At 39.3% G+C, this 27999-nt stretch overlaps 1 protein-coding gene across 1 annotated transcript; it reads left to right on the forward strand.

Annotated features, from left to right (window-relative positions):
* The first annotated feature begins 75 nt into the window (after positions 1-75).
* On the forward strand, positions 76-27978 carry SYTL3 (synaptotagmin like 3). The gene is made up of 15 exons (XM_088527202.1): positions 76-452; positions 1825-2040; positions 6214-6278; positions 9037-9088; positions 10192-10258; positions 10973-11045; positions 14397-14521; positions 18217-18360; positions 20784-20962; positions 23176-23278; positions 23877-24047; positions 24396-24510; positions 25700-25808; positions 26743-26948; positions 27751-27978. The coding sequence occupies exons 1-15, from the start codon at positions 343-345 to the stop codon at positions 27879-27881; spliced, it is 1866 nt and encodes a 621-aa protein (XP_088383328.1). The 5' UTR covers positions 76-342; the 3' UTR covers positions 27882-27978.
* Positions 27979-27999: the final 21 nt, after the last annotated feature.

The following is a 27999-nucleotide window of genomic DNA, read 5'->3' on the forward strand; positions in this document are numbered from 1 at the left end:
TGCCCTGCCTCAGTCAGGTGACATTAGAGCCCTATCTGGGACTGCAGGCTCTCATCTCATTCAGAGCCACTCTTCAGCAGGAAAGAACAAGAAGTTCTTTTATATGAGAGAGACCGGGCTGCAGAGGCCTTGCTGACTGTTCCTGTTCCCTGCTTGCAGCGATGCTTATATGGTGGCTTGTGCGAAGCCCATCACCAATGAAGTAGGGGCAGAAGCACTTAAAACACTCGGGTCTCTTGAGAACAACGTTATTCTCCGCAAAGTAGTCTTCATCATTTTGGATGTAGTTGTACGGTGATTCAGGAGTCTCCAAAATCAGTGAAGTTTGGGAAGTTGGGAGAAATGGCCTCCGATTTGAATCTAAACTTCCTTAAGGAACTGGAGCGAGAGGCTGTGCTGCAGGTCCTGTACCGTGATCAAGCAGTGAGAAAAATGGAGGAGGAAAGAGTAAGGTACCTGCCATTCCTATACTCCTCTACTGTTATTTTTTTTTCTTTTCCTCTAAGAGTGCTCTTTCTCTTTGCTTTCTGTCCAAATATTTTCCTTCTCTTGTATGTTGTTAGTTAATGGCTCCTTTTTTTCTTTTTTTTAATAAGAATTATCCAGGGCCTCTTGAATTTACCATACTGTTGACTACTCCACATTAAAGCTGAGCATATGCTTTTCAGTGAATAATCTATTCAGTGAGTTTTATTTCTGGCATTCATAGAGAATTCAGTTCTGACTGTATTTGTTCCTCAATGAGGGTTTTATGACATTCCTGCTGTGTACCTTTCTACACCTATATTACCCTGACAATGCAAGACACGTTCAGATCTTTGCCTGATTTAACTTACTTGCTACCTTGGCTGGTGTTAAGACGCTTTGAGTACCTCATTATCCTGCTGAATCCATTGCTGTCCTTTTGCGCTTGCAGTAGATACCATGCACACTGCACCCTCTTGAAGGTTGCTGAAAATGTCACTAGGTGTCGTTGGTTAAGAAAAATATTTTATTTAATTACATCACACTATGCAAGTATCTCAGTTGTGAAGGATTAAAGGATAATCCTTTTGAATTTTATTTGCTCTACATCAGTACTTGAATTTTATTTGCTTTATATCAGGACTTGAGCAAGTCCTGGCAGCTTGCACCCTACTTTGTCAAGTTACATGTGTTTGTAACTCAGGGTATTTGTAAGTTAGAATTTTTTATTCTCATATTTAAATGTAGAAGCTTAAACTTTGCTTACTGCAAACATTTGTGTAACTGGACTGGATAAATGATTGTGGAAAACAAGTAAAGGGTTATAAATAAAGTTTTAAACAATTAGAATTTCCAACAATTTATGATGTAGCTAATGATTAAAAACCATAGCTCTTGAGTCTTCACACTTTTAACAGAAGCAAAGTTAACAAAAGGGAAAGGCTTAGACACTTTGGTCTGATTTTTTTTTTTTGCTTTCATTTTATGCATTTGTAAAGACTATTTTGACTGATAATTTTGGTTTGTGGTTGAATATGGTAATGAATTTCTTCATCAAACGAAAGGGAGCATGGTTGAGGCCCAGCGTTTGTGAATACGTGATCATATTTGCATGAAAAATGTCAGGGCCCTGTTCTGCGTGTGAATCATTGGCATGAGCAGAACCCAATTACACCAGACTGTTATTCTGTCTGCGTGCACTGTTGTGGTTGTACATAAAAACATGGTGCAAAAAATGCTGTGCACAAATTAAGGTCAAGCTAGAAGGTATATTTTCCACTAGCAGTGATAATGCACGAGCAGAGTGTTAACCTTTGACTTACATGTGTTTTTTTTGTTTGTTTTCTGACCTGGGATTAGGAAACTGAAGATGCAGCTGCAGCAGCTTCGGTGGAAAGGGGCAAGAAGCATGAGCCACGAATACCAGGAAAAATCTTGTGCTCGCTGTTATAAATCCCTGGGGCTGCTGCTGAACAGAGGTGCCGTATGCAACGGGTGCAGTCATCGAGTGTGCTCTGAGTGCCGGGTCTGCCTGAACCCCTGCCTGTGGAAATGCACTGTGTGTTATGCCCACGGGTAAGGAATCTTAGGCTGTCTGGGCTTGTGCGTATCTGCTGTTCAAACAATTAATGAAACAAAGCCTCTGGCAAAACAAAAATGTTGCATGAAGTCCAGGCGCCGGTGAAATTAATAGGAATTTTGCCTCACGTGCCTTGCACGAAGTCATGTACTCAGGATTTCATTTCCTCTGTTTAGCAAAATGGTTCCTCAGGTTAAGCCAGAGGTGGTGTGGTCCCTCTTGTAAAGATGATGACTGAAAAGCATAGGAAACAATGTTAACATTTCAGCTGTAGGTGGCACTCTCTCATCTTTGTACTGAACCAAGACAAAGCAGGTTGTTGAAGGTGCTGTGTCTTACCGTAGTGCACCCAATTTCTTGATAATTTCGTTTTTTTTCCTCTTTTTTTGCCACTTGCTATGGGAGTAAGGAACTCGGATTAACGAGTAATGTGAAGCCATGGTTCATATATATATATATATTTTAAAGCACAAAACATTAGCATTAAATATAAAATATTAATATTTCCCTATTAGCATAGGAAAATACTGAAGTATGATCAGAGATCCCAATTGGTTTACTTTGAGTGTGTTACTTTTTTCTTTTACTGCACTACTTTGCTTTTATTTTCCTGGAAACAAGAACCTATTTCATACACTCTGTTGGTACAATTTATCATGTCCAATATTCCATCATAGTATGTCCTAATAATCAGAATCTTTGTAAACCAAACAGTTTAGATATATTTCCACCTTTGACAAAAAAAGACTTAAATATTTTGTAGGCAAAACCAGACAGTTTTGAAAATGAATCAGCAACTCTGCTGATTTACAAGGATTTATATCCCTGTAAAAAGGGTGAATGTTTGGATTAAATTTTACTGTATGTCAAAACCAAACTGATGTACCACTACATTCCTTCTTCTGATGCCAACATGATGTTTGAATATAATGCCTGAGGAATGTCGGGAAAGGTATTGGTCTTAAGCTGCATGGATATCTACCACGAATTCAAAGTTTCCTAGAGTTTGGAAGAGACTAAACTTTTAACAATAGTTGCTCTCATTTTATTTTGCAGTTTATACATAAAAATAGGCCGATTAGCAGCTTCTTTGTCCCAAATATACACAGAGCTATTTTGTATAGATTTCAAAATCTGTGCTTCACATGGAGATCCTGCTCTCAATATTTCCTTCTACCTGCTCTTCTTTTATATTTCTTCTGTATTTCCCCTCCTGTAGAGAGTAGATAGTTATTAAACTGCCTTGTCATATAGTGTAATGTGCCCTTTGCTGTCACATAACCTTGTTCAAGCTGGCAAGAACAGGAATGTGTTATTTACTTAGAATAACAGCCATTAAAACTTTTTCACAAGGAAAATACATTTTCTGTCTTGCTGATATAGAGGAATTCTCTATCTGTAGGTGAATTCTCTCTATAGCAAAGAGGCAGTACAGGATTCACTTTTGATCTTGCTTAGTTCTGATGCAAAGTCCATTAAAAGTGGTCAGGCATCTTCTGCTGACTTCAATGAGCTTTTCATCAAGGCTGCAAATCTTAAAGAGGCTGGGGAACCCAGCAGTATGGTAAGTCCTTGTTTTTACCCTGGTGAGGGAGAAACATGGTGACTGCAAATTGTATGAGCTGGTTTTCACTGAGCTGAATATCCATGATTTTCAGTCTTGGTTACCAGCAGTTAATTTTTTCCTGAACAAAATATTATTATCAGTAGCACTACTGATATTCTCTCTTAATGTTGCAAACCTGATTTATTTTTAGGGTCCATTATTTTTAGAGTTTATTTATCCCCCTTTTAACATTGAGTGACAAAAGGCACTGTAGCAATTTTTAAGATTCAAAAATTATGTACTTCTCTGAGCTGACTGAAAGCAGCATACCAAGTTCTGTTCGCTTGTATTGTGTGGCACAGAAAAGTATGTACATGCAAATAGAAATTGTCTTTTAGCTTTGTGTGTGTACACAGTATATTCAGAAAACCAAGCTTGTGAAAATAATAGTATTTTAGGCTTGGATAGATTATTCTAAGAGGACTGTAGAGATCTAAGTAATGTTGTTAAGCAACTTCTTTTTTTACAAATTTATTTGCTACTATTTTGCGATAGAACTTAGTTGGAATTTGACTTAATTTTGCAGATAGGCGCTTATTGTTATTAAACTTTCATGTTACTGTTTTCAGAAGGTCAAATAAGATTGATTAGGCTGATTTGATTTCTGCTCATGCTGTCAGCTCGACTAAAATCGTTCAAACTGGACCTTTAGCTGTTCTGTTTAAGCTTGCCTTAGTGGGATGCTGCCCTGCACTGAGGCTACTGGTACGTCTGTGTATCATGTGGGTTGTGGGTGCTATCTGCCTGATGCTGAGTTTAAATATTCTCATTTCCTTCGCAAAATAAGGAATTATATATAAAAAAAAAAAACAACTTGCAGACTCACAGTGTTTATATCTTTCACCTGTAACAGACATCTGTTACCCAAATGGAGTGGTTAAATTGTTTCCTGTCTTCTAGGAGTCTAGACTAGAGACAATTCCTTTTAACAGTCTCTTTCACCCAACAAAGATTTTTTCGTCATGCTTTTGCTGGTAGATTAGCTTAATATAGTCTTCAGCATTAAAAAAAAAAAAATCAAAGTCTTTTCAGATCTTTTTTTTTTGTCCTATGACCAGCCTAGTTGTCATGTGACCAAGTGCAGAGCTGGAGATTAAACACTGGTACGCACAAGATAACCAGGGGTGGCGTGGGGAACAAAAAGGGAAGGCTGGAGATAAGAATTGTGGCACTGCCAATATGGAGCTCTTAAAGCTGTAAAGCGGACAGAAATTTTAGGCATCAATTAATTACATTATTAATGGATCACTTTTGAATACAAATAAGGTATCCTGTCTCAGAGTTATTTCCACTGAAATTTCAAGCCCATCTGTTTAATGCAGCAAACATTGCTGCTGCTGTGCAGCAAAAATCTATGGTTAGGCATGTAAATATGTAGTACAATTTACATTTGTGAATGTTTTGAATATTCTGCACTTTTGATTACAAAGATGTATTTTAGATGCCTAAAATTGCCTTAAAATCAAGCCACAAAAAGACCAGACAACATCCTACCTACAGTTTGTGTATCTAAGATAAAGTGAGGTATGGAGCAGCAGTCCCAGGGATTTGTTGCCTGACCTTTGTGGATACCAGAGTATCTCTTGCTCCACTTTGAAATTTTTGCTTCCTTAAGGAGGCAAGCCCTATACAAATTTACTGTGCTTATGTATGCATGAATTTGGGTTGTCTATTTCAAGCAAATTTCACAGAAAGAATGTAATAAAGATATTAATTTCCTATAATGGAAATAAGCTAGAGATGAAAGGTTTGCTAGTGACTGTAATGCAGACTTCATCCAGTAATACACATCAGAAAATCCCCATGGAGTTGAGACATTACGCCCTGAATTTAGAGAAACATTTAGATGAAAATTTGTACTTTAAGACCCCAGAGAATCTACTCCTCATTTAAAGGATTTTCTGTGTGTTTAGTAATAGATAAGTTCACATTGCAGCTTTCATCTAAATTGGTTGAAGACAATAAACTGGAGGAGACAAGTCCATTTAAAATCTGGCTTTGCTAGTTCTGCTCTTGCCAGAGCTATTTGATCTGACAGTATTAAACATTACCTTTCTGATACTGTGATCCTGGTGCCTGTGTATGACACCAACATCCTTGATGTCAGTCTCCAGAAAAGAGAGAGTGGTGTAAGGGCATGTCGATGAATAAAGACCATTTTCTTTCCTGCTTTTGGGTTATAGATTTCAGCCACCCCAAATTCTGCCCAGAAGAGTACTTCCATTACTGGCTTTCCCCCTCCTCAATATCGGCTGTGGATGTAAGTGATGGTGCAACCACAAATGCCTGGTGTTGACCTGCAGCCCAGGTCTTTGGAGTCCAGAGTAGCGGCTCGAGCAGTGTGTGTGGCTTTGCACAAGCAGTCCCTCCATGGCCAACAGGGGAAAGGGGAGGGGAGGAGCCCCTGGTTCACAAACGCTGCCCAGAGGCCATCAGTAGTGTGAGCAGCCAGGAAATGTCAGTTCTGTGGTAGGATTAAGGAAGATTGGTAAATAGCTATCAAACGGTTGCAAAAATACTCTTTGGAAAATGTCGATTCAAATGTCCCTTGCTTATTTTTCAGAGATGTGAAAATAAAGGCTGGTGAATGGTTCTTTGAGGAACGAGCAAAGAAATATCCCAATGAAGGTAATGACTGAAACAGGCCCTGAATTGATGTGGAGTGCATAGTCCTCACCCAAGTAAAACGCAAAACATGGTCTACAATTTTATGTGGCGTTTCACCTGTTTGGTGGGAGATTTGTCTCAAATAAAGACTGTATCTTGCAGTGTCTGTCTATGCATAAACTGAAGGATGAACACACACCAGCAGAATATATTTAAAAGTACAGTTTATTTTGTATGAGTAATTAGAATAAGTGCCGGTCATGTCAACTTGAATTAATGAGCTCAGTATGGTTACTATGAAAAAGAACTATAGAAGTGCTGGAATACATGGTCAGGAAGGAGGTGAACTTGCATTTGTTGTTTGTTGAAGTTAAAACATCATTTTTTTCACTGAGAAAATATCAGAGCTTAAAGAAGTGATGAAATGGAATAGACAGTAACAAGCATAGATGTAAATCAATGGAGAGCTGAACACCTACTGTTTCTTTACTCTCAGCCAACTGTGCCACCTTGTGTGTCAGACTATTCAGTACGATTAAAAATACAAAGCGCTGAACGTTATGGAGGGCACAGTTGGGTTGCTACGTGGGGAATGTGTTTCACCAACTAAGAGACAGCTCTTCAGGGTTTTGCACCTACAGTGACTAATGAGCTGGAGAGATTTTTGCCTTATCTTTCCCTTGAAACTTCACTTCAGACAGGCAGCTATTTCACATGCGCGTGACTGTAGCTAGACGTTCCAGTTTCAGTTACAGTATCCTAAGTACCTGTTGGCAATCCTGAATAGAAAGAAACTTGTTAATGGAAAAATGTAATCAGGCAAATTTTGAGTAGCAGGCACTCAGAGAAGCCAGCAGTTAGCAGATTAAGGAATTGAGCTATAATAGTTTCTTCTGAAACAATTAACATAGAATTTGGAACATGTTATTGAATTCCATTCTAGACCATGTGATTTACGATTTAAAATGCTATTTTTTTTTTTTTTTTTTTTTTTTAGAACAGCTGTATTTCATAACTGTTGTTAGTAATTTTACTTCATACAATCTTTCACAGTCTGGTAAATCTAAAGCTATTTATTTTAAGAATCTCTCATAGTTATTGTAAAAGAACATGTTGTTCCCCAGGCACTGTATCTGATAATGTACGATAATGAATGTCCTTCTTTCCAGTAAAATAAATTAATTCTCACTTTGTGTTTTCAAAATTTTGTGGGAACTGGAAGTATTTTGCTTAGGTATTCTAAGAGCAGTGTTGTTGACGTCACAAAGGGCTAAGGATATACATAGAGTCATAGAATCCTTGAGGTTGGAAAGACCTCTAGAGATCATCTAGTCCAACCCCCCTGCACACGCAGGGTCACCTAGAGCACGTGGCACAGGACTGCGTCCAAGCGGGCCTTGTAGATCTCCAGAGACAGAGACTCCACAACCTCTCTGGGCAGCCTGTTCCAGTGCTCTGTCACCCTCACTGCTAACAAATAAGGTGGATTTCTAGGGAAAAATTTGTTTTAATTTGTTTTCTTTTTAAAGCAGCTGATATAATTAAAGGGAGAAAATGGCGAACTTCAAAACACAGATGTAGGCTTAGATATGTATGCTTCAAGCAGTGCCCTCTTTTGGTTTGAATGTGTAGTACAAAGAAAGTATTTACTGTAGAATAAGTTAAACTGAATAAAATGCACATTACAATGAATTTTTCTCATGTTGAAGACCGAAAAACATGTTACATCAGTATGCTTTTTATTGATTTTTTTTTAGCTTCTACCTACAGATTAAAGAAGTCTATTTTCAAATAAGTGATAAATTGCCTGTACTAACAACTTCAAAAGTCATTGCAAGTCACAGCAAATCAAGATACCAAGCATTATTTATTAATAATGGAGAATTAAATCCAGAGTTCTTGTTAAAATTTGTAATATTAATAAGTTTATTATTTCTACTAACACCAAGCTCCTGCTTACATTTAAGAAATATGTTGTAATTAATGATGTCTTCGGCCAAGCACAGATCACATGTTGCTTTCTGTACAGCTCTTATTAAGAATGATTAGTGATTAAAAACCTTCTGGCTCTTTTTCTTTGGCCATGTGTTACCTGCGCTGAGCCCTTCCTTCTGTTTGTGATCACTCAGGAGCAAACTCCGTTTTTATGAGCCCCCATTGTTTGTGCCTGATGGAGCGCTTGCTCCTGGCTGCACCTGAGGAACGTGACACAGCCACTGTTTCTCCAGGGGGATGGCCTCAGCGAAGGATTTTTACCTTGTTTGTGAGCAAGTCAGGCATTTTTATAGTTGGTCAAATCTCTAGTATGAATAAAGAGTTTTTTTTTTCCCAGAAGGTTCAAGTAATGTACCATGTGCCTGCTTTTGCACCAATTTTCAGTATTTTCAGTGTTTGCATTTTATGGATTAAATATGCTTCTGTGCAGTGGGCCTTTGCATTAGCTCCTTGTCTTCTGAACTCAGGAGTCTGAGAGCACTTTGCAGCTTGTAGCAATGGGCCCACAAGCAACCATACACAGTGTTTCTGAAAAGCAAGTTTGAATATTTTTTGCCTGAATGAGAGGAGAGGAAATCATGGGAGGGTGTTTTCTACAGGTGGGACCTGTGTGCTGGCTGGTGTTGAGGCTCATGTGTCAGGTGGGCACAGGTTTCACTCCTGCTCTGTGCATGTACCTCAAAGGCCAGTACCTCAAAGTGTACTGATTTTGACAAGTATAATAAAGGCCTGAATAACTGCTGCTGTTGCTAAGTGACCTTTTTTTTTTTTTTCACCTTCACAGGTAGACATGAAACAGTTGGTGCAAAGCTCTTGAAATCTTATCAGGAACTGAGGTAAGACTCATAAAAGGACAAATTGTCCTAGGACGCTGAGACTTTGTACAGTTAATATATTGTATATTATGAACCAGCCAGCCAATAGCTATTTTCGATCATGAAGAGCAAATTTCAATACGTTTGAAGTACAAATGGTAGTAATATAAAAAAAATGCCACTTTATGTCTAGGCAACCTATAGAAAGAATCTCAAGTACAATATAGAGTACTATTTCTTTCTTAATATTTTCCTAGTTACTTAAAGTGAAAAGACCTGTACAGCTTTATCTGTTTATATCTGTTTATATATTTCTATATATCTGTTTTTACCACTGTTTTTTAAATTTACATACCAGATGTATTTTCTAAATTGGTCATCTGACAGCTTTAGAATAAATATTAATGAAGAAACTATATTCAGAAAGATGCATCTCTTTACCCAAACTTAAAGAAAGTGAAAAATAGAGTTTCCCCCCAAATAAGTGCCATAATGATTTGAGGCCTATGCATTATAATGCTTAAGTTAATACCAGTCATATATAATGAAATAATTGTTTATTTAAACAACACTGTGTGAAAGAAACTCTATTATTTTAAAGAAAAAAAAAGAAGAAAAACGATACAATAAATGGCCTCAATTTTATGATAATTGTCTATAGATACAGCGGGATAAGATGGAAACTTGCAGATGTCTAGGTATCCTAACCAGGTCTGTGTAAGGACCTAGATGTGGTAAAAGGAGAAGAGAATCGAAAGGGATTCTGGCTGCCTCTGGGGACTGTGATAGTAACCAAAGTTGCAGTAACAGACCTGAGTGAGATTTTTTTTTTCCCTCACAAATCTGGTCTATTTATAGCAGACAAAGGAGAGGGTTGGAAGGCTCTAGCAGCTCTGTGTCCAGGCAGGGAAGAATCCTTCCAGCAATGGAAACAAGCGTGACAGCTTTCTGAAAGCGCCTCTGAAATGGAGATGGGGTGTGTTAGGCAAGACCTGTGCCTCAGGATTTGGAGCTCAGATTGCAATGCCAACCGTAAAGCAGATACTGTGCATGCCTGTGGTTTATCAGTCTATCTTAGCATAATATATTAATTATTGCCTGTTTATTTTCTCTTAAATATCTAGTAACATTTCTGTTGTTCCTCCAACTCCACCTCCTTTCACTGAATCCACAGCAGGGAGCACCATGACGGTAAATGTATATATGTGCAATATAGATGTATGCATGCACTGTCTCGGGGCGTCGTTCATGTGCAAAGACCAGTCACAGAAATGCAGTAAATAGCAACAGCTACCATATAAATGCTACCTTCTGTCACTTTATGCTGCATTGGAAAAGGGAGAAAGGTTAGCGTCCATCATGAGAGATGTTTCTAGTTGGTTTGAATTTTTGAATGAAGTGATTGAAATCATTGAAATCTCACAAAATGTTACTGAATTCTTCAGCTGGTTTTAGTCTGGATCTCAAGGCCCTAACTTTGAAATCCACTGCTATTTTTCTTAAACTATTTAATGTATTCTTACATGGACTTTGAAAATTCTTTGCTATCAGAGGCACAGGAGCACAATAGCAGCTCGGTAATAGACACGACTTTCCAACTTGAAGCATTAAATACATTACAATGAATCAGTCATGTAATTAGTTATACTTGTGAAATTGCCATGAGATCTTCTTACAAGGAAACTGAAATATCAAGGGAACTGAAAAGATAGTCCTCCATGATCATGTATCAGTGTGACAGTTTGCAATTGTGTAAAAATATGTGCTTAGATGTGCTTGTCTACAGAGGCAAGTGCAGACTGCAGCCTTGTTTTCTTGTTGTGTGGTCTGCAGGTATCTGATGATGAAACTTTGAATCACAGTGAATATTCAATATGTTCTTATTTTTGGACTCTCCATTTGCAGGAACTCTCTCAGACTAAGAGATTTAATAAGTCTGTGGAAAACTTGTTTTTGTCTCTCACAACACATATGAAAAGTAAGTAGCTTTCACTGCATCATCTTTCCACAGTCGTGCTTCCATTCGTTGGCCAGAATGTACTTATAAATTAAGGATATTGTAATGACTAACGTCAAGACTGAGACAAAAAAAGACAGTAAGGTAAGTCTAAATTCTGCATCAGTATCCAGCCAGTTGTTTAAGCAGCTGATGATACCAGCAAAGAATGCCTTTCATATTAGGGAGTGAAAAGGCTGTATAATATTATTTTAAAGTTTAGCAGTTATTCAGATGCAGTGAATTTAACGGAAATAATTCAGTAATGGAGGTTTCTATGGTAGTCGTCTAATATTATCTATTTCTGTTTTCTGTTGTAGTTATCCGTGTTTGTGTTATCACTCTGATTGAACAACCATTGACCTTGTCCACTTGTCATATAGAGGAAATAAGGATTAATATTTTCACTCTCTGGCAGTTTGTAAGAGAACCTCTTCCTTTTGCTCAGTCTGCCCTTTTTCTTTCTTTTTTTTTTTTTCATATTTTTAACAGCCAACTATCCCTGGCAGTTCTCTCATTCTGATATTTTGTTTCCTTCCACTCACTTAAACCTTGTGCTGCTCTTAATGGTGAGAGCTAGGTTTGCATCTCTAAGGTCTGCTGTGCTGAGAGCAATCCCTCTTTGAGGAGAGGAGATTAAAGGCACCAGTGAGAAAACCTGGTTCTGAGCCTCCCAAAGGGGGCTTGCACATGTGTGTCCATTTGAACCATCATCAGCATCCTCTCATTGTCTTAACACCAAATAAAAGATGAGACTCAATAAATTGGGCTTTCATCTCTGTTTTTGCCACTCACTGATCTTACCCCCTGCTCACTCACTCCTCTGATGACTTCGATCCATCCTAAAAGTCCGTTCTCCTTTAGCTCCACCGATTTAATGCGCAGTCCATGTGAACACAGACTAAAGTGATGCCAGGACACCATGGCTGTCTCTCCTCAACAAAAGTGTGGTGGAGAGGGGCCTAGGATACTTTGTTACTGAAAGTTCATTAGTAGAGGCAACACAGAATAGGGTGCAAAAAAAATTATTCTTCTTTCTGTTAGTTTGCAGCTTAAGGGTGTCCGAGTGCAGCCGTTGGGGAGGGGAATCAGGATTGTCCTCACCCAAAGCACAGGTTTCAGCACTGGCCTTCGCATGTTGCAGCGAGCAAGGGTAATAGCTCACTGCTACCAAAAAGAAGGGCCTGCTTTTCCTTCCTATCTTTCTTCTCATTTTTTGGCCACTGCTTAGCTAGAATTAGCATCAGTGTTTTGGGACCCTTCTGTGAGCCTGATTCAACTAATTAAAAGAGCAGAACACTAAGGCAGACAAAACAAATAGGCACTTTTCTGCTGGCTGAGTTAAATAGGCTCAAGGCAAGGTCTTTGCACTGGGGCCTGCATGTCACGGGGCCATGTGGCCGTGAGCCAGGGCATGAGGAGGCAAGAGCAGAGCTTGCAGAGGGGCAGCTCAACTCAGCTCTATGTGAAACCACACTCAGTTGCTGTCACCCTCAGTTAGGGGAAGAAGCTTCTAATTTCTAACAAAATAACAGGCCCTTGCTATCACCAAAGTCAGTAATTAAAAGGAGATATAAGAAACCTTCTAGGGAGAAAGACCTGGGCTGCTGGACCTAAGATGACAGGTTTTGCAGACAATATGGCCTCCCACTGCAGCCTGGCACTAATAAATGCTTTCAGTCACAAGTGTCTGAAGTTAGTGCTCTGTGTCTAATGTAGGTAAAAATGCCCTGGTGTGCAGAGGTATTTGATACAAGCCGCTTCTTTGTTGTAGTAAGTGAACGGGGAGATCCCGATGGTGCCCCTGATGCTGTCCCTGGAGCTGGCGTGCATGCCTGGCCAGGGGCAGACTGGGGATAAGGGATTAGCACGTGCAACACGATGCCTTCCTTGTCTGGGCTGCTCTACACAGTGTTGCCTTCTGTTCTAGCTTGGCTTGGCAGCAGGAGCTTGTTGTAATGCAGTAGTCATTATCTAGAGTATGTAAAATGAGTTGCTGCTTGTAGATTTCTTTGCAGTGGGAAGTCACCTGTGGAACGGAGCCATAGTGTCCCTTCTTGCTGGCTGCTTGGGTGGAGAAGCCCAGGGAAGAATGGATGTGAAAACCTTTTCTCACAATAAGCTGTTTCGTAGCCTGTTCATTTTGAGTGTGTGAAGCAAGCTTGTATTTCTGCTTCTACTGATGGTTAAATTGTTCAGATTGTATCTACTCCTTTAGATTTATTGCTCCATTATCTTTTATGATCTCTGATTTCACTGTGTGTTTTAAAAACATGGTTTCATTTACAGCCAGAGATGATTTAATTGAACTTGCCTATGAATATGTCACATGATTCCTTAATGGTATATCCAAAGTACAGTAAGCATGTGAGACCTGAATGCTTCTAAGGACCAAAGTGGGTTTAAAAATCACTCCAGAATGCTGTTGTTCCTGAATATCATAATGATCTGCTGCCTGCTGAGGCTGCCCAATAGGAACTTATGTTAGAAGAGAAAGATTTATTTCTTCTGAATAAGTTAAACATATGATAGCTATTTCATATGCACTTATGCATTATTAATTCTTCATTAGAAACTATCTAGGGTTTACAACACAGTGTTTACTGCTGAGCCTGATAGTTTTTATCTTCAGAAATCACAAATGAATGTTGTTTTTCCCTTTAAGTAAAGTTTTGACTGTACCCTGAGGAATAAGAAACAAACAAAAAAAATGTGCACTAAATGTCTACTTGCCCTACAGATTTATTTGACAATAAACTATATATTACTGAGATGCTAATTCAGTAAGGTACTTAAGTATGGACATAAGCTTATCTTTATAGTGTTATTGCAGTGTTATTGAAGTCAATGAAGGCTGCTCATGTTCTTGAGGATGCATTCTCTCCAATTCTTTCCTATTTTTGATTCATTGCTAAGTATTTTCCAATACACTCTGTTTTCTAATATCTATTGTAATGTCACTATGAATTATTATAATGTTCATACTTCCATCCTGAAGAAAAACAAACAATACCTATATGCAAATATCACTTTACAAAACAATATCCAAGCTATATACAGGGATGGTTTCTCTGATGAAACCATACTTAATACAAAAATTTTTTGAAGCAGTTATAAGGATAGGAAGCAAAAAGTGCAATTTCCAGTTGAAACAACAGGGAAAATATAGGAAAAAATGGGATGGGTACATGGTTCCCTATCCGTTCCTTACTCTGAGGAGATCAATGCTGGAATTACATGGTGATAGCCTGAAGGATACAGAATTGCATGTGATGTTTGTTATAGCAACTTCTCTCTTTGTAATAGCAACTTCTCTCTTTGTATTCACTTCAGAGATCTCTAAGTCCCAGAACGATATGGCTGATAGAAGCCACCTGACCACAGACTACGGGCAGAATGTGGAAAAGAGGAAGGAAAGGAGGAGCCAGTCTGACACTGCCATCAACATTACAAGCAGGGTATCTAAATCATTATACTCGGTGTCTGGAAGTGTAAGGTCTGTTTGGGGGATTAAGTATGTTTACAGGAATGTTTACTTTCATATGCGATTTTACTTTTATTGTAGGAGCAGCGTTAGCTCATGCTCACCGTGGCCAGAAACCTGGTTCTTTGTAAGGTTTTTGACCAACTCTTCATGCTTGGCCTTAGTTCAGAGCTAATGCCTGAGGTGGTGCTTTTAGAGAGTCTCATGTGGGGCAGGAGAGGATGATGCTGTTTTGCTGGCAGGCACTCACAGACCCTCCAGGGGCTGATTGCAGCCTGATGGTCACACAGATCATGCAGCAAGGAGATGCTCTATCTCTTGTCCTGCTCCTTCCCCTCTTGTTGCTGAACAGGACCAAATCAAACGCATCCTCACATTTTCTGAGCCTTTTGCTCTTTGAAAAGGAGAAAATGATGACTGCTTTTAGTTGCAGAGCAACTTTGATTTTCTTTTTGCTTTGCTTGCAGCCACAAGCTTTCAGTGTTTTCATGAAAAATTTGAGAAAAATTCAATTTTTCTTTTTATTTCACAAGTTTTGCAAGGCTGAAAATGGTGTCGTGTGTCTGCTTTAAAATTGCACTGAAGATTTTTACATTTTCACATCTCCTGTGAAATCTTCCCCATCCAGTGAGTGACATACTGAGGTGTATATGACCTCCTAGGTGGCTGAACTAGATAATGAAAAATGTTCTTGCTTTGGGCCAGACCTCATGGGAATTGTCACTCACTGCCAGCTTGGTGCACTTCTCACTTTCCCTGGAAGCATTAGGTATTAAACGGAGCAGGTAGGAGGTCAGAAATGATGGGCTAGGGGTTTGAACTGGCCCAACAGCTTCTGGGAACTCTGGGAAATTATTTTTGGTGGTTTTATATATGATCATGTTAAAAATAAAACAGGCAACACAACTGCTCTCGTGGCAAACCACACTTCCGTATTTCTTCATGTATTATTTTATTGGCAGGGTACTGCCCTTTGATTGCACTGAAAAAACATCAGACTTAAGAGAAAATATGAACTTTAACCTTACTACATTGCATGCTGGTCACATGCACTGGTCATTTTTTAAGGATACATACGGATTTTTGGCTTGACAAATGTATTAAATAGGAGATACCAAATAATTTATGTACAATTTAAATAACTTTGAAGATTTAGGATTTAATTTTTGTCCATCCTTTGCAGTAGAGATTTTGAAAGCTCAATTTTGTTGGTATTGCCAGAGCTCTACTTCTGTGGGTTAGGATTTCGCTCAAACCAGTTCAGTTACATCTAAGCTAGAATTGCTGGAATTACTTTTGATCTTTTTTCTCTTGTGAACGTCATCATCACAGGTTTGTTTTTTCAATATTGAAAGTAATTTTACTTGCCTGTCCACCTACATGGTGGCTTTTCATATTTGTTACATGATTTAAATATATTTTTAATCTCTGTCAGTGGCAGCATTACATTATTCTTCTGTTTATTTTGTTTATTCTGATTTTTCTTTTCATTTAGTAAGAGTAGTTGTTTATATCATTACCAGAACTCATGACTAAGTTTAGTCACAGAACCTGTTTTCAATTGCTTTCAATTCATTTGCAAAATAACTTTGAAAATTAATCACTGAAATTTAAAATGAAACATGATCTAGAAATCTGATTTGCTGCAATTACCACCAAAGAGAGAACTTACATTTTCAGATAATTGAAATAGTATTTTTTTTTTTCCTGGAAAGCATCCTTTTTTTTTCCCCCTAGGATTAACTGGGAAGTAATATCTGGAACTCTTCCATTTTGAACATACAAACTATAAAAATGGGTCAGCACTTCAGTTTCAAGAGTAAGATCTGTCTCTTAAGTGAGTTTCTCCCTATTTATGGTATGTGCTGAACTTGATCACCTGAAGTGAAGCTGAGAAAGATAATAGTTCAGTAACAGTGAAAATCTAGCGGCAAGAACTATCAGTCAGTGTAAAAACTGGATTTACAGAGTAATTGAAGGGAGTGCCTAGGGCCTCTCGTCATCAGAATCTCTAAGGACATTAAAAGAATTTAAGAAAATAACTAGGGTTATATCTGCCTTTACTGGGGGAAAAGGCAAAAATGGGCAGGCTCTGGAAGCTGTTTGTGCCATCAGGAGCTGTCGATCACCTCTCTTGTAACAGCAGGTGCCCACTCGTGTGGGCATTAGAGCTGGGCTAGCTGCGAGTCTTGCTCAGGACCTGACTAACTTTAGGAGTGATATTTGTGTTGCCAGATCATTCTTTTATTTTCTGCTTAATGCAGAAAATACAGCGCACTATGTGTCAGTGTTGAGTAGGCTGTTGTGGTTAGGAAATGAAATCAGTAGTGGTTTCAAGTTTTTTAGGGCAACCCTTTTATTTACAAAGAAAAGAATGGGAAAGTTGTGCCTCTCTGAATGAAGAAGGACTTGCATAGCAGAAGACAGATTCTTTGCTGAGAAAGATACTCTTAAGATGCTCTTTTTTTTTTTTTCTTTTTGAGACTATATTCTGAATGTACTCTATAGCTGTCTCCTTCCTTATAAGGGAATTTGATGAGTTTGTCCTTTAGGTAGGGCAGTTATTACACAAAACAATTTCTGTGCATTATAATAACAGTGTGCTGGTCTGGCTTGGCACATCCTGTTTTTCAGAAGTGCGTATCATCTCTCATGTCCTCATGCTTCAGGGCTTTCTTGCTGATGGTGTAGGGAGGCTTCCCTGGCTGTTTAAAAATGCCTTATCTTCTCCTTCTATGTAAAAGTCACGATCATTTAGTTGATTCAGTCACTTCTTTCTAGTCTTTCAGGTAATCCTTGTCATATTTTTTTTTCTAATGAATGATTTCCTCAGATACTAATCTTATAAAATGCCTCTTCTCACTCTTTCTCTATCCATTCACATACGAACTTATTTTTTATGAGTTGTATTAGTCAGGGTTAATGGTGTGCCGGAATCATCCCAGACTTGTTTTTAACATAATTCTAGATGTGCATTAGTGTTTTGACACTTCATTCCATTAAGTCAGTTGAGTAAGTTGGTAATAGAGGTGGCAGAAAATAAATCTCAAGAAATTTTGCTACTTTGTAGATAAATTTCTCCCAAATTGTTGGGATTTTATTGGAAAGATTGGGAAGGTGAATGGATTTAAGGACAAAGCAAAGACAAACCTCAAACATTTTCTATAATTACAGCTAAAAAGGAACTTCATTATTCCTATTTTCAAGTCTCTTCTCAACCTACATTCACTCTTGCATAGGTAGGCATGGGCACGAGTCATGTACATTGCAAATAACTTTTTAATTTCCTGGAGGCAAGATTTTTTGGATAAAATTACTGTTTCATCAAAGACTAGTAAGGCCCATTATTAGCTTACTGCTACTTTTGGTGGGTTGTTAGTGTACTGTTCCTAGTAATTTCTGTGATACTGATCATTACATTGGGTGGTGGCATTTTGATTTTAGGAAAACATTAATATAATGAATATACTACAGACTGCAATGAGGGGTTGTAGATGTAAAATGTTAAAAAAAAATAAGTTACTACATTCTCCTTGGAGATGTGATCAATCCTTAGATTGATCAGAGTGAGTTGCAGCTAATTAACTGAATTTTGTTGTGGCATAATTCGTGGAGTGATCAGAGCACTTTTATCAAATGAAAAGAAATTAATTTCCAAATCTCTTACAGCTAAAAAGCACACCCAGCCTTCAGCACCTCATCACTGGGGCCCAAAAGGACAGTGAAACCCTTACTGAAAGGAGATGCAAAGAGGAAGAAGATGTACTAGCCAGTCCTACAAGTGATACAGTTTTCTGTGAGGACAGAAGACATGTAAGTTAAGTCAAAGGGTGAAGCACCATAGAACAGATGTCTAATGGGGGCAAACACAAAAGCTGAGCGCCTCCCGTTTGAATGTGGTTCCCTCTCACCTAGTACCTAGCTTTTTTTTCTTAAGACTTTTCACCGAACGATATTGTTGTTGTGCAAGAACTGTGGTAATGCAAATGTCAGTGGAAATGAAACCCAAATGTCTGTGGAACTGACAGGAGGGCAAAGAAGCCAACAGTGACAGAAATGAAGGAACCAGGTCATAGGTTTAAGGGATGTCATTGAAACCTCCTCTGACCGACAGGATTTTGAATACTGCAATGCAAGTGAATAAAGCCAATTTTAAAGAATTCAGCACATGCTTTAAAGCCTTCATGATTAACTGCTAGGGATAATTTCTGTATATTAGTGATGATGTCAGGCAGTCGGGATTAATGGTCAAGGAATACATGACTTATATTGTGAAGAAAGGACCTGCAGTTATTTTTAGGGAATCAAAATTAAGCAAGCCTGCTCACCTGGCAGAAGTGTAAAATCCCACAGAAAGACCTTTGTTCTCCCTCACAGTTTACTGCACAGTGGAGTCTAGGGTGTTGTACCAAGAAATGGAAAACAATTTTGGATGATGTTTGTGATTCCACTGCCAACTATTACAAATGGACTATCGGCAGCCCATTCCTAAAAGTAAAGTATTTTCTACTGTCTTATAAAGTGGAAGTTCAAGTTCCATTAAACATCGTCTTTATGGATAAATGTTTAATGTTGATCGCTGCTCCATGGAGATGTATCTTCCAAAAAAACCGATATTGCTCCCAGTCATGCTAGCAGAAGCGGAGGGAAGGAAATTGTTGCTCTGTTGTCTTGACTAAAGATGAGCCATTTCTACATTGAATGTGTGTGATTCCTGATCATTTTGGAGAAGCGTGTAGTGATACTCAATCCAAACAAATCCAGAATAATTGTCCAGCTTCTCTGAATAAATAAGAAGTTTTGTGGAATTTCAAGCACTTTTGTAGAACTTTTGATAGGATATACGAACTAAGGCAAAATTCTATTTCTATGCCTTTGTCACGAAGGATTCTGATGGAAAATAAGACCATTTTTTTGGTCAGATGATAAAAATATTCTCTGTCAGTACAAGGAAGAGCAGCACTAACCAAAGGTGCAAGGGAGATTAATCAGCACTGATAAATATCTTGTGGAGAGGGCAAAATTGGATGCAACAAGCATCAGGTCAAGCCTTACTCCTAACTCTTCTAATGGCTTCCTTAATTAGCACTCTGACCCTTCTTTTTTCTACATTTGCTTGTTACTGAGAGATTATAAGATAGAGTAGAAAGCTTCTGTGAGCTATTGACGTGACTTTTAAATGGATATTCAGCAAGTTGCACAAATGAAGAATAGCATCTGCATAAGGGAGAGATACGATCAGTTATAAATACTCACCCTACACTCTTAGTTACTGGATTGGGCAATGCAAAACTCCCTGGTTAACCAGTCTTGTGTGGGATGGAGTTTTCAGAGATAGCACAGATAACACAGATATTGTAGCAATCTAGGACAATATCGCTGTAAGATTAATCAGAACAACAATTGTCAGTTTGTGGCACACGCTATGTAAAAAGATTCGGAGACTCACGTTAAAGAATACAGTTTTAAATGCATGGAGACCAAACAATTTTGATCAAGTCGATCAATTCATACAGTGAAAGTAGACAGCACTGTAAAGTTACCTGGCTTTGCTAGGCCATGGAAAACCTCACAGGCTTCATTTCTGTTTCATGCACTGACATGTGATAACTGAGTGTCTTTGTGTTTTAATCTTTCCTGAACTGTCTGCCCCAATATGGACTGTCATTTCCCCATGGAACTGAGAGATCTTGTAATAGGGATGCATTGCCGCTTTTGTTTCCTTTAACATGTCAGTACCTTGCATACTCTAATATTTGCTATGTACTAAAAGCTCTCTGTTCTGTATTCTGTATGTTCTTACATTTCAGAGCTTTTTCAGGAACCAGCACTGAGGGACAATCCTCTCAAATACTTAGCCCATTTTCTGATGGGAAGTCATGGAGTAGCTTTACTGGGAGATGATTTCTAAATTAAGAAGTCACCTAGTAGAACATTTTGTTAGGACAGAAATTTTATTGAAGAGAGAAAGCCAAAAGAGTAGATTTTACAGTTATAATTATTATAATATATTATAATATATTATTATATATTACAATTATTACAATAATTATTGTGGTTATAAAAGGGCTGGTATGTAAAACAACAGAATGCTTTTGTACCAGTTATCCTACGTCTTCATAATTTAAAGTAGCTTTTCTGTCAACTCAGTAAAGATATTGACATTTGAATTAAAAAAAGAAAGCTTTACCTACTTGATTAGAAGCTACTTTTTCTTTAACATTTTTTTTCCTTAGGGGAGTTTGTACAGTCTTAACAGCACTTGCACAGAATATGGCAATTTTGGCAAAGCTGATGTTGCAGGAGAAATAGAATTTGCCATAAGATACATCTTCAAAGCTTGCGTTTTAGAAATCAGCATCAGGGGATGCAAGAATCTGGCGTATGGAGAGGAGAAGAAGAAGAAGTGTAATCCGTAAGTCTTTTGTTATGAAGGAAAAAGAAATGACATGATGTTTTTTCAATACGGGTATATATACAGTGTATAGTATGTAGTCTATGTATATGCAGTTGATATATGATGATATGCCACACTAACACTTTTCAGAATATCACATATATATGCGTGTGTGTATACATCAGCACTTCTTACATCTACAGGCTACAGGGCAAATAGTTTTCATATCAGGGCTTATTGATTTCCGTTCTGAACATTTTCTGCTGGCAATTTTCTCTTTCCCTGCCTGGGAGCTGTTGGAATTGGGGTCACTCATCAGCTTTACTGAATATCTGTTCAGATTTTAGCTCTCAGGTTGCGCCTGCAAAACTACTACACATGTGATTTACAAGCTAAAAAATGAGATGGAAAATTGAAATGTGAGTCATGTTCCTAATTCATTTACTGACTCATTGTGGGCGGCTGACATACTTCTGTGCTTTCGTTTTCTGCCTCTGTGATGCGAATAGAAATTTTAGATACTGCAATGCGTTTTTAAAGCTAAAGCTAGTTAATAATTGTGTATTATTGTAATAGGAAAAAGATACCTACTTCTGTGGATAAAATATCCCATAAAAGTGTCATTTTGACAGTAGAACCTTGATGGTTCCTCTGTTTATTACTGAATGTTCCTGTCTGGCCTTGCAGCAACCGTTGCTGAGGAATCCTCAGGCAGAGCATCTCCCTGCCTGTCTTTACATGTGTTCGTGCCCCGCTGCTGCGCAGCATTTGGGCAAGTTTGAGTGACCATGTGGAAACTGCACAGCTGCTCCCCTTCATCCTGAAGGAGTTTGGCTTTGCGCATCCTTGGAATGAGCTTTGGGGTGAGCGGAATCTCGCTCGCATGGCAGCCCGGGAAGCGGCTCGCTTAGGGAGAGCTTTGGCACTGGCTCCAGGTTAGGCAATTACGCCAGGCGAAGGCTGCAAGAGGCCTGAGAGGCCGTGGGGGAAGAGCGAAGTGTGCGGTGAACGTGACGTCCTCCATGGGCATACAGAGTGCTCCTTCCAAACCCAGAGACAAAGTACAGGCCGAGTATTGACTTAGAGTGCTTGCCAAAAAGCAAGTTTCTAACCACTGTTTAAAAGCTGTTGAATTGTTTAGCTCCGTGGCTGGCTTGAACTCTGTTAGTAAGCGCATTGGTTGTGTGGTAGAGTGAGACGCTTACACTTCTAGCACCCAAATATGATTCAAAGCAGTTTTTACCTACAGTTAGGTTTGGAAAGTAGAGGGAAAAAGTTTAAGTTCTGCACTGATGTTACAAGATACAGCAGATCCAATAAATTAACAAAAGGCTCTTTTGAAATTTGTTTCAATCATACTATCTGAAACACGTATCCAAAGTACGGTTTAAAATAGGGCTGTGGTAACAGGCGTTTCTTTCCGTGAGAGGCAGCATGAGCTGGCACTCTGTATTGCTAATAGTCTTCTTCAGTTTTGAATCTGTAACACAGATGGATCCCACTGAGTGCATTTTAAGGGGAATGATTAAGTGTTAAATTGTTCACATGACCTGCACATGTGAAGGTTTGGTGGGAGTCAGTGGTGCTTGACATTGGTCCGATTCATCCTTGATAAGACTTTTTACTGATTTTCCTTGAAACAGTTTTGGGGTAATTTTGAACACTTCTAAAAATCTTACCCTTCTGCTCTAGTAACTGTTTTAAAACCAATTCTTTTAATAATTATGAATTATTGTTTATTATTTGTATGCTTATAACTTTTTAAAATATATGTACTTGATGCTGAAAGAGTGAAATATTTTCATCATGGATGAGCAATAATGATTCTAAAGTTGACTGAGCTGATTTTACTGAACACATAATATACTGTGTGTCCCCTCGCTACAGTTCATAGTAACCAACTTCCTTAGTGATCAGTTTATCAGTGGCCACAAATCTGAAAACAAAAGATTCCTGTGAAGTTACTAATTCTGTCCTAATTAGAATAGGATTGAAGCATATTGGCTGAAAGATGTATAGAGATCCTTATAATGTGTGGAGTGTTTTTTTTTTTTTTTTGAGAAAGGTAGGATATAAGTGATAATTTGGCATTTTATAGCTTTGAGAAGTACAAAGTCAATGAGAACTTTTAAGAAATAATAATTAAAAAAATCCTCCTGGTTTAGTTATGTGTTTCAGTTTGATTTTTTTTGTCTGCTCACAGTACATTTATCCTTCTCTCTATCTGCAAGGTATGTTAAGGTTTATTTGCTCCCTGATAAATCTCCTCGGAGTAAGCGGAAGACGGCTGTCAAAAAGAGCACAGTGGACCCGGAATTCCACGAGACCCTTCAGGTACCGTTTGCGGCTGTGTGCCCCTCTGCACGCTTTGCCTTTTGTAGCGTTCAGTCTTGTAAGTTCAGATTGTCCTGATGTGGCAGTTCTAGGAGTCAGTGACAACCATCGTTAAAGAATGGTGGCTGCCAGTCCAAACAAGAGGAAACCTGAAGTTTTTGGAGTTATGTTAGTACAGCGAACTGTTAGAAAAACCTGCCTGTGTCCATAAAAATGCTCTTCATTAATTCCTGTATTCTGAGCCAAACTGTGGCAAAATGGGTACCCTCTCCAGACACATCTTTCCATATATTCATGAACTGAGTGTACTGCAGAGTAAAATGGTCAATATTTATTTAAATTTGTGGATTAAAAATCAACGTCTTTAGCATAACAATCAAAGGTATTCTCAGAATGTTGTTTTATGTTTGGATAAATGTTATTTAGCATTTAAGGAATGAGATAAGAAGCAAATTGCCATGCTTGTTAAGACAACACAGTCCTGTCTGGATGCAGATGTCTTCAGCCACACTGTGGCGGAGCTTCTTTTGGGCGGGTTATACATATGCGCTGGTATGAATCCTGTGCTTTGCTTTATAAATGCTGTTTCTCTTCCCAGTACAAGGTTGAATACTCACAGCTGGGAGGTCGGCAGCTTCAGATCTCCGTGTGGCACGCGGGAGCGCTCAAAAACAGGGTGTTTTTGGGGGAAGTGGTGGTCCCGCTGGCAGCATGGAATTTTGAGGATCGCTCAGCAGAATCCTTCAACTGGTACCAGCTCGCGGCCAAGGTGACTCTTGGTTTTGGTGCTTAATTTCGTCTGAAGAACAGCCTGTAGTGAAAGCTCAGTGAACTCCCTGAGGTCATTGGCAGAGCCCTGGAACAGGCTGCCCAGTGAGGCTGTGGAGTCTCCTTCTCTGGAGATCTTCCAAACCCGCCTGGATGCCACCGTGTGCCATGTGCTCTGGGTGTCCCTGCTTGTGCAGGGGGTTGGACTAGATGATCTCTGGAGGAAGAATGTTGTTAAAGCAGCCCATGAGTGAGACGTGTAAATGTTCTCTAAGTAAAAATGTTCTCCAAGATTGATGTGCAATAGCATGTTTACAGTAATGCGAACTTCTGTGTGTCCTTTCTTCAGCTTGAAAAGCCTGAAGATAATCTTGGCCAGTACAGTGGCGAACTCCTGGTGTCTGCAAGACTGTCAGTACCAGCCCAGGATAAGAATTTCCAGCTTGAAAAGTGGATGAGAGAAGGTATAAAACATTTCAGCACAAATGAAAGCTGGCTAGAAAAGTAGTGAGATCAACAAGCAATCAACAGTGTGTGTCTGTATGTGTAGACAATATTCTTGCCTGGGATTTTAACAGCTACAGCAAATTGTGGTTCGAGGTGTAGTATATCTCAAATTCATTAAGATTCAAAAGTTTGCCAACTTTGACATTTTATTCCTTTTAATACCGATGACAGCTGCTAGTTAGGATGGCAGTAGTTAGGATGGCAGTAGTATGATGCTCCCAGGTGTTTGGCAAGCTTGTGCGTATACGCTGTTGCTGGTAGACTTTATTCTGGAGGTGATGCAACAGTTTTGTTGCCCAAGGCCAGTTTGGCAGTAGAGACTCAATTCAGGGAAAAGGCAGAAGGGAATTATTTTGTTAAGGCACCAGACATGCACTCTTGGCTTCCCCCAGTGGTCTTGTTTTGGGGAGATTATTTCCTTTGGAGAATGTTTGGTTCAAAATGTAGATGACAATGACATGCTAGGTTTGTAGGTATTGCTGTAATGCATCAGAGCAAGTCTGCTGATGGAGGAAAATAAACTGTTGGAGGCAGGGAACAGGACAATGTAATTTTCCTTATCTCATTAGGCCATAAGAGTGACTGCAGGACAGAGGCCATAGCAGCGCTGCCTATGGTGAAGACCATAGCAACAGGAAGAGACCTGTAGAAAGATGAGATTCACTGTTAGATTTAATTTTCTGTTGTTTTTTGCTCCTATTTTTTGCCAAAAAGAACCCAGATTTCCCATCCCCCTTTCTTCATTTTCCTTGTGTGCCTGCCTACACTTTTGGGCAGAGACAGAGCTGTGGCACAGGACTTGCACTGTGGGGTAGTCTGGCTGGCCGGCTCCTGGCTGTGCTTCAGTGAAACACTCGTGTGGCTCCTGCCCTCTGTGTTGTCTTTGCAAATGCAAATGCAAGCTCTGTGTTTGAAATGGGAATCACAAGGCAAGTAGCCTGCTGCTGCTTTGTTTGCATTTTTGTGTTTGAATTTTAGACTATTATATAAGCAGGTTCCATATAAGCAGTCTTTCAAATAATTCTAATACAGTGCAATGAAGCCTTATCTCAGTAATACTGTTCGGTCATTTTCCTCCTTACCTATAGTAGCATCTTAAGCTATTGGTTATTAAATGTGATACCTGCTCCTTTTTTTTTCCTTCAGGAAAAAAAGACCAAGTTGCTCCCAGCTGCCAGCTTCAAGTTTTGATCTGTGGGACCAAGAACCTGCCTGTGCCAAGATCTGCTGGCACACTGAACTCTTTCGTTAAGGGGTATGTATGAGCCTTAACACTTCAAATAGAACACGTCACACACATCCTGCACAGAGGTAAATATTAACATAGTTTGACCAGGAGTCATGTGAAAGTGGCATTGTCCACTCTCACAGGCAGACTTCCTTGTAGTGGTGACAGTTTACACTGGCAATTTGCCTGATTGCAGCCTGCCGCAGGGGAGTGGAGGGTCCAGTCTACTCTTTAAGTCCCAAATGGAACTTACAAGGCTTACTGATGCTTGCTGTTACTAAAATTTAGCATTCACTGTTTTAAAGATCAGCTTTTAGGTGTTAGCAGAAAAAGGGAAGAAATTACAAATCAAGAGGGAGGTGATATGGTTGTAGTTTCATTCCTGTTTTCAGCTATACTTTTGCAGAATGAATACAGCTTTGTATCTGTTGGGACAGAAGCCTTTATCCTCTTCATTCTAGACATTTTAAAAGAGGAAGGATTTTTTTTTTTTTTCCCACGGACTGTCCGAGTAGCTTATACGGAATCATGGGGGGTCATTTTACTTTCTGTCAGACATCAGGTGCTGCTGGAAGTAGGATACTGGGATACATCTCACAAAGACATTTTAGCAGCTGTAGCACCTATTGTCAGTGGTGAAATGGGTGCTCATTCCACCTACTGAACGGGGCAGGCTTCAGGCCTGGGGACTCCCTTGCGGAACAACCGCTTCCTTAGCAGCCCCTGGCAGCAGAGGAGTAGCAGTCATTACTGGTGCCCACACTAGAGGGACACAGGAGGAAGGGCAAGTCCCAAAAGAACCAAAGTAGCGTCAGAGCCTACCTAGTGCTTACGCTGAACTTTTTGCTATTTACGACAAACCAGCGGGCCCTAGCTGTTCAGCACAAATATTTTGTTTTCTGATCGAGTGATGTGCAGCATAGATTGATGACGTTGCTGTACTCTACTTGTTTTTGAGAAGCTGTCTTATCCTTCCGGACCAAACAGCAGTAAAGCAAAAGTCTCCTGTCCTGAAGAAAGAAGTCTGTCCTCAATGGAAACACTTGTTTGTCTTTGGTGGTGTCAGCCCAGCTCAGCTGCAGCAGTCATGCCTGCACCTGACTGTCTGGGACCAGGCGTCTTTTGGCTCAAGTGATCGTTTCCTGGGGGGAGCTGCTTTTGGGGCAAGTAAGTTCTTTACCACTGAAAATGGTGTATGAAGTGGGATCAAGGGCATTTTACATTTTAAATACTATTTACACTACATTATTAGTTGCTGTCATGTGCTTATATACATATATATTTTTAAAAGTGTGAGTGTGTATATATATATATATGTGTGTGTGTGTATATGTACATATGGGTATACACACACACACGCACACATATCGAGAGGGAGAGCCAGAGGCCCGCCGTGTACCCTGGCTAGGCACTCCTAGGCAGCTCGCACTCTGAAGCGTTGATCCAGCAAGCCCGTGCGTGTGTTTTAGTTCAGCCCTGGGCAGCAGCTCAAGGTAGACAGTGGTAATTCTCAGGCACAGGGATTTGCTAAGAAAGAGAGTAGTTTTTATGCTCAGAGCACAAGACAGACATAGAAAATGTATCTGCCACCAAAGGTAGTGTTGACTCATGTATAGCTCTTTATATAGTCACATATTCAAGTGTCATTTTGCTGTTTCTAGAATGTGCATTTTCTCCTCTGCCTTTAACAGTAAAATTAAGAAGTTTCTTTTTGCTGTAGACTGAGTTCTACAAAGACTGTTCATGGTTTAATATGATGTTAATAATGCTTCAAATGTAATAAATCGCAGTTATATAAGGAAGATGCTACAGGACAGCTGAACTTGCTATGGACCTGAAATAAACCATTTTGTTTTTGTTACCTAGTCATTTTGAAGGGCATAAGTTGTGCAGAGCTGGACCTAGAAAAGTCTTTGGGTAAGGCCAAATGAAGAGTAACCTTGTGGTCTTTTACTTTGCTTTCTTGCAGAAGAATCATTCGGCTTTAGAGACCCCAATTCTGAGGCAGTGCTTCAGTGGCAGAAAGTGCTCAGTACCCCTAACACGTGGATGGACTTTTCACTTGTACTGCATCCAAATAAGGAAAACTTCAAATCATAAGTGAGATTACAGCACCACGCTTTTTCCTCCCCTCTGTCTGAGGTATTATAGTATGAATTCAAGTGGCATATGCCTTCTAGGAAAAGGTGTTCTAATAACAGTATGTGCACTGGCTTTT

This window comes from Tinamus guttatus, unplaced genomic scaffold (assembly GCF_059628265.1).
Source record: "Tinamus guttatus ecotype Peru unplaced genomic scaffold, ASM5962826v1 Tinamus_guttatus_pri_ptg000264l, whole genome shotgun sequence".
Taxonomy (NCBI): domain Eukaryota; kingdom Metazoa; phylum Chordata; class Aves; order Tinamiformes; family Tinamidae; genus Tinamus; species Tinamus guttatus.

Excerpts from the sequence above, each read along its gene's own strand:
- SYTL3 (XM_088527202.1), top strand. The coding sequence starts at position 343 with ATGGCCTCCGATTTGAATCTAAACTTCCTTAAGGAACTGGAGCGAGAG. Across the intron at positions 6,279-9,036 it reads AAAGAAATATCCCAATGAAG|GTAGACATGAAACAGTTGGT; the intron begins GTAATGACTGAA and ends TCACCTTCACAG. Across the intron at positions 11,046-14,396 it reads TCTCACAACACATATGAAAA|AGATCTCTAAGTCCCAGAAC; the intron begins GTAAGTAGCTTT and ends TATTCACTTCAG.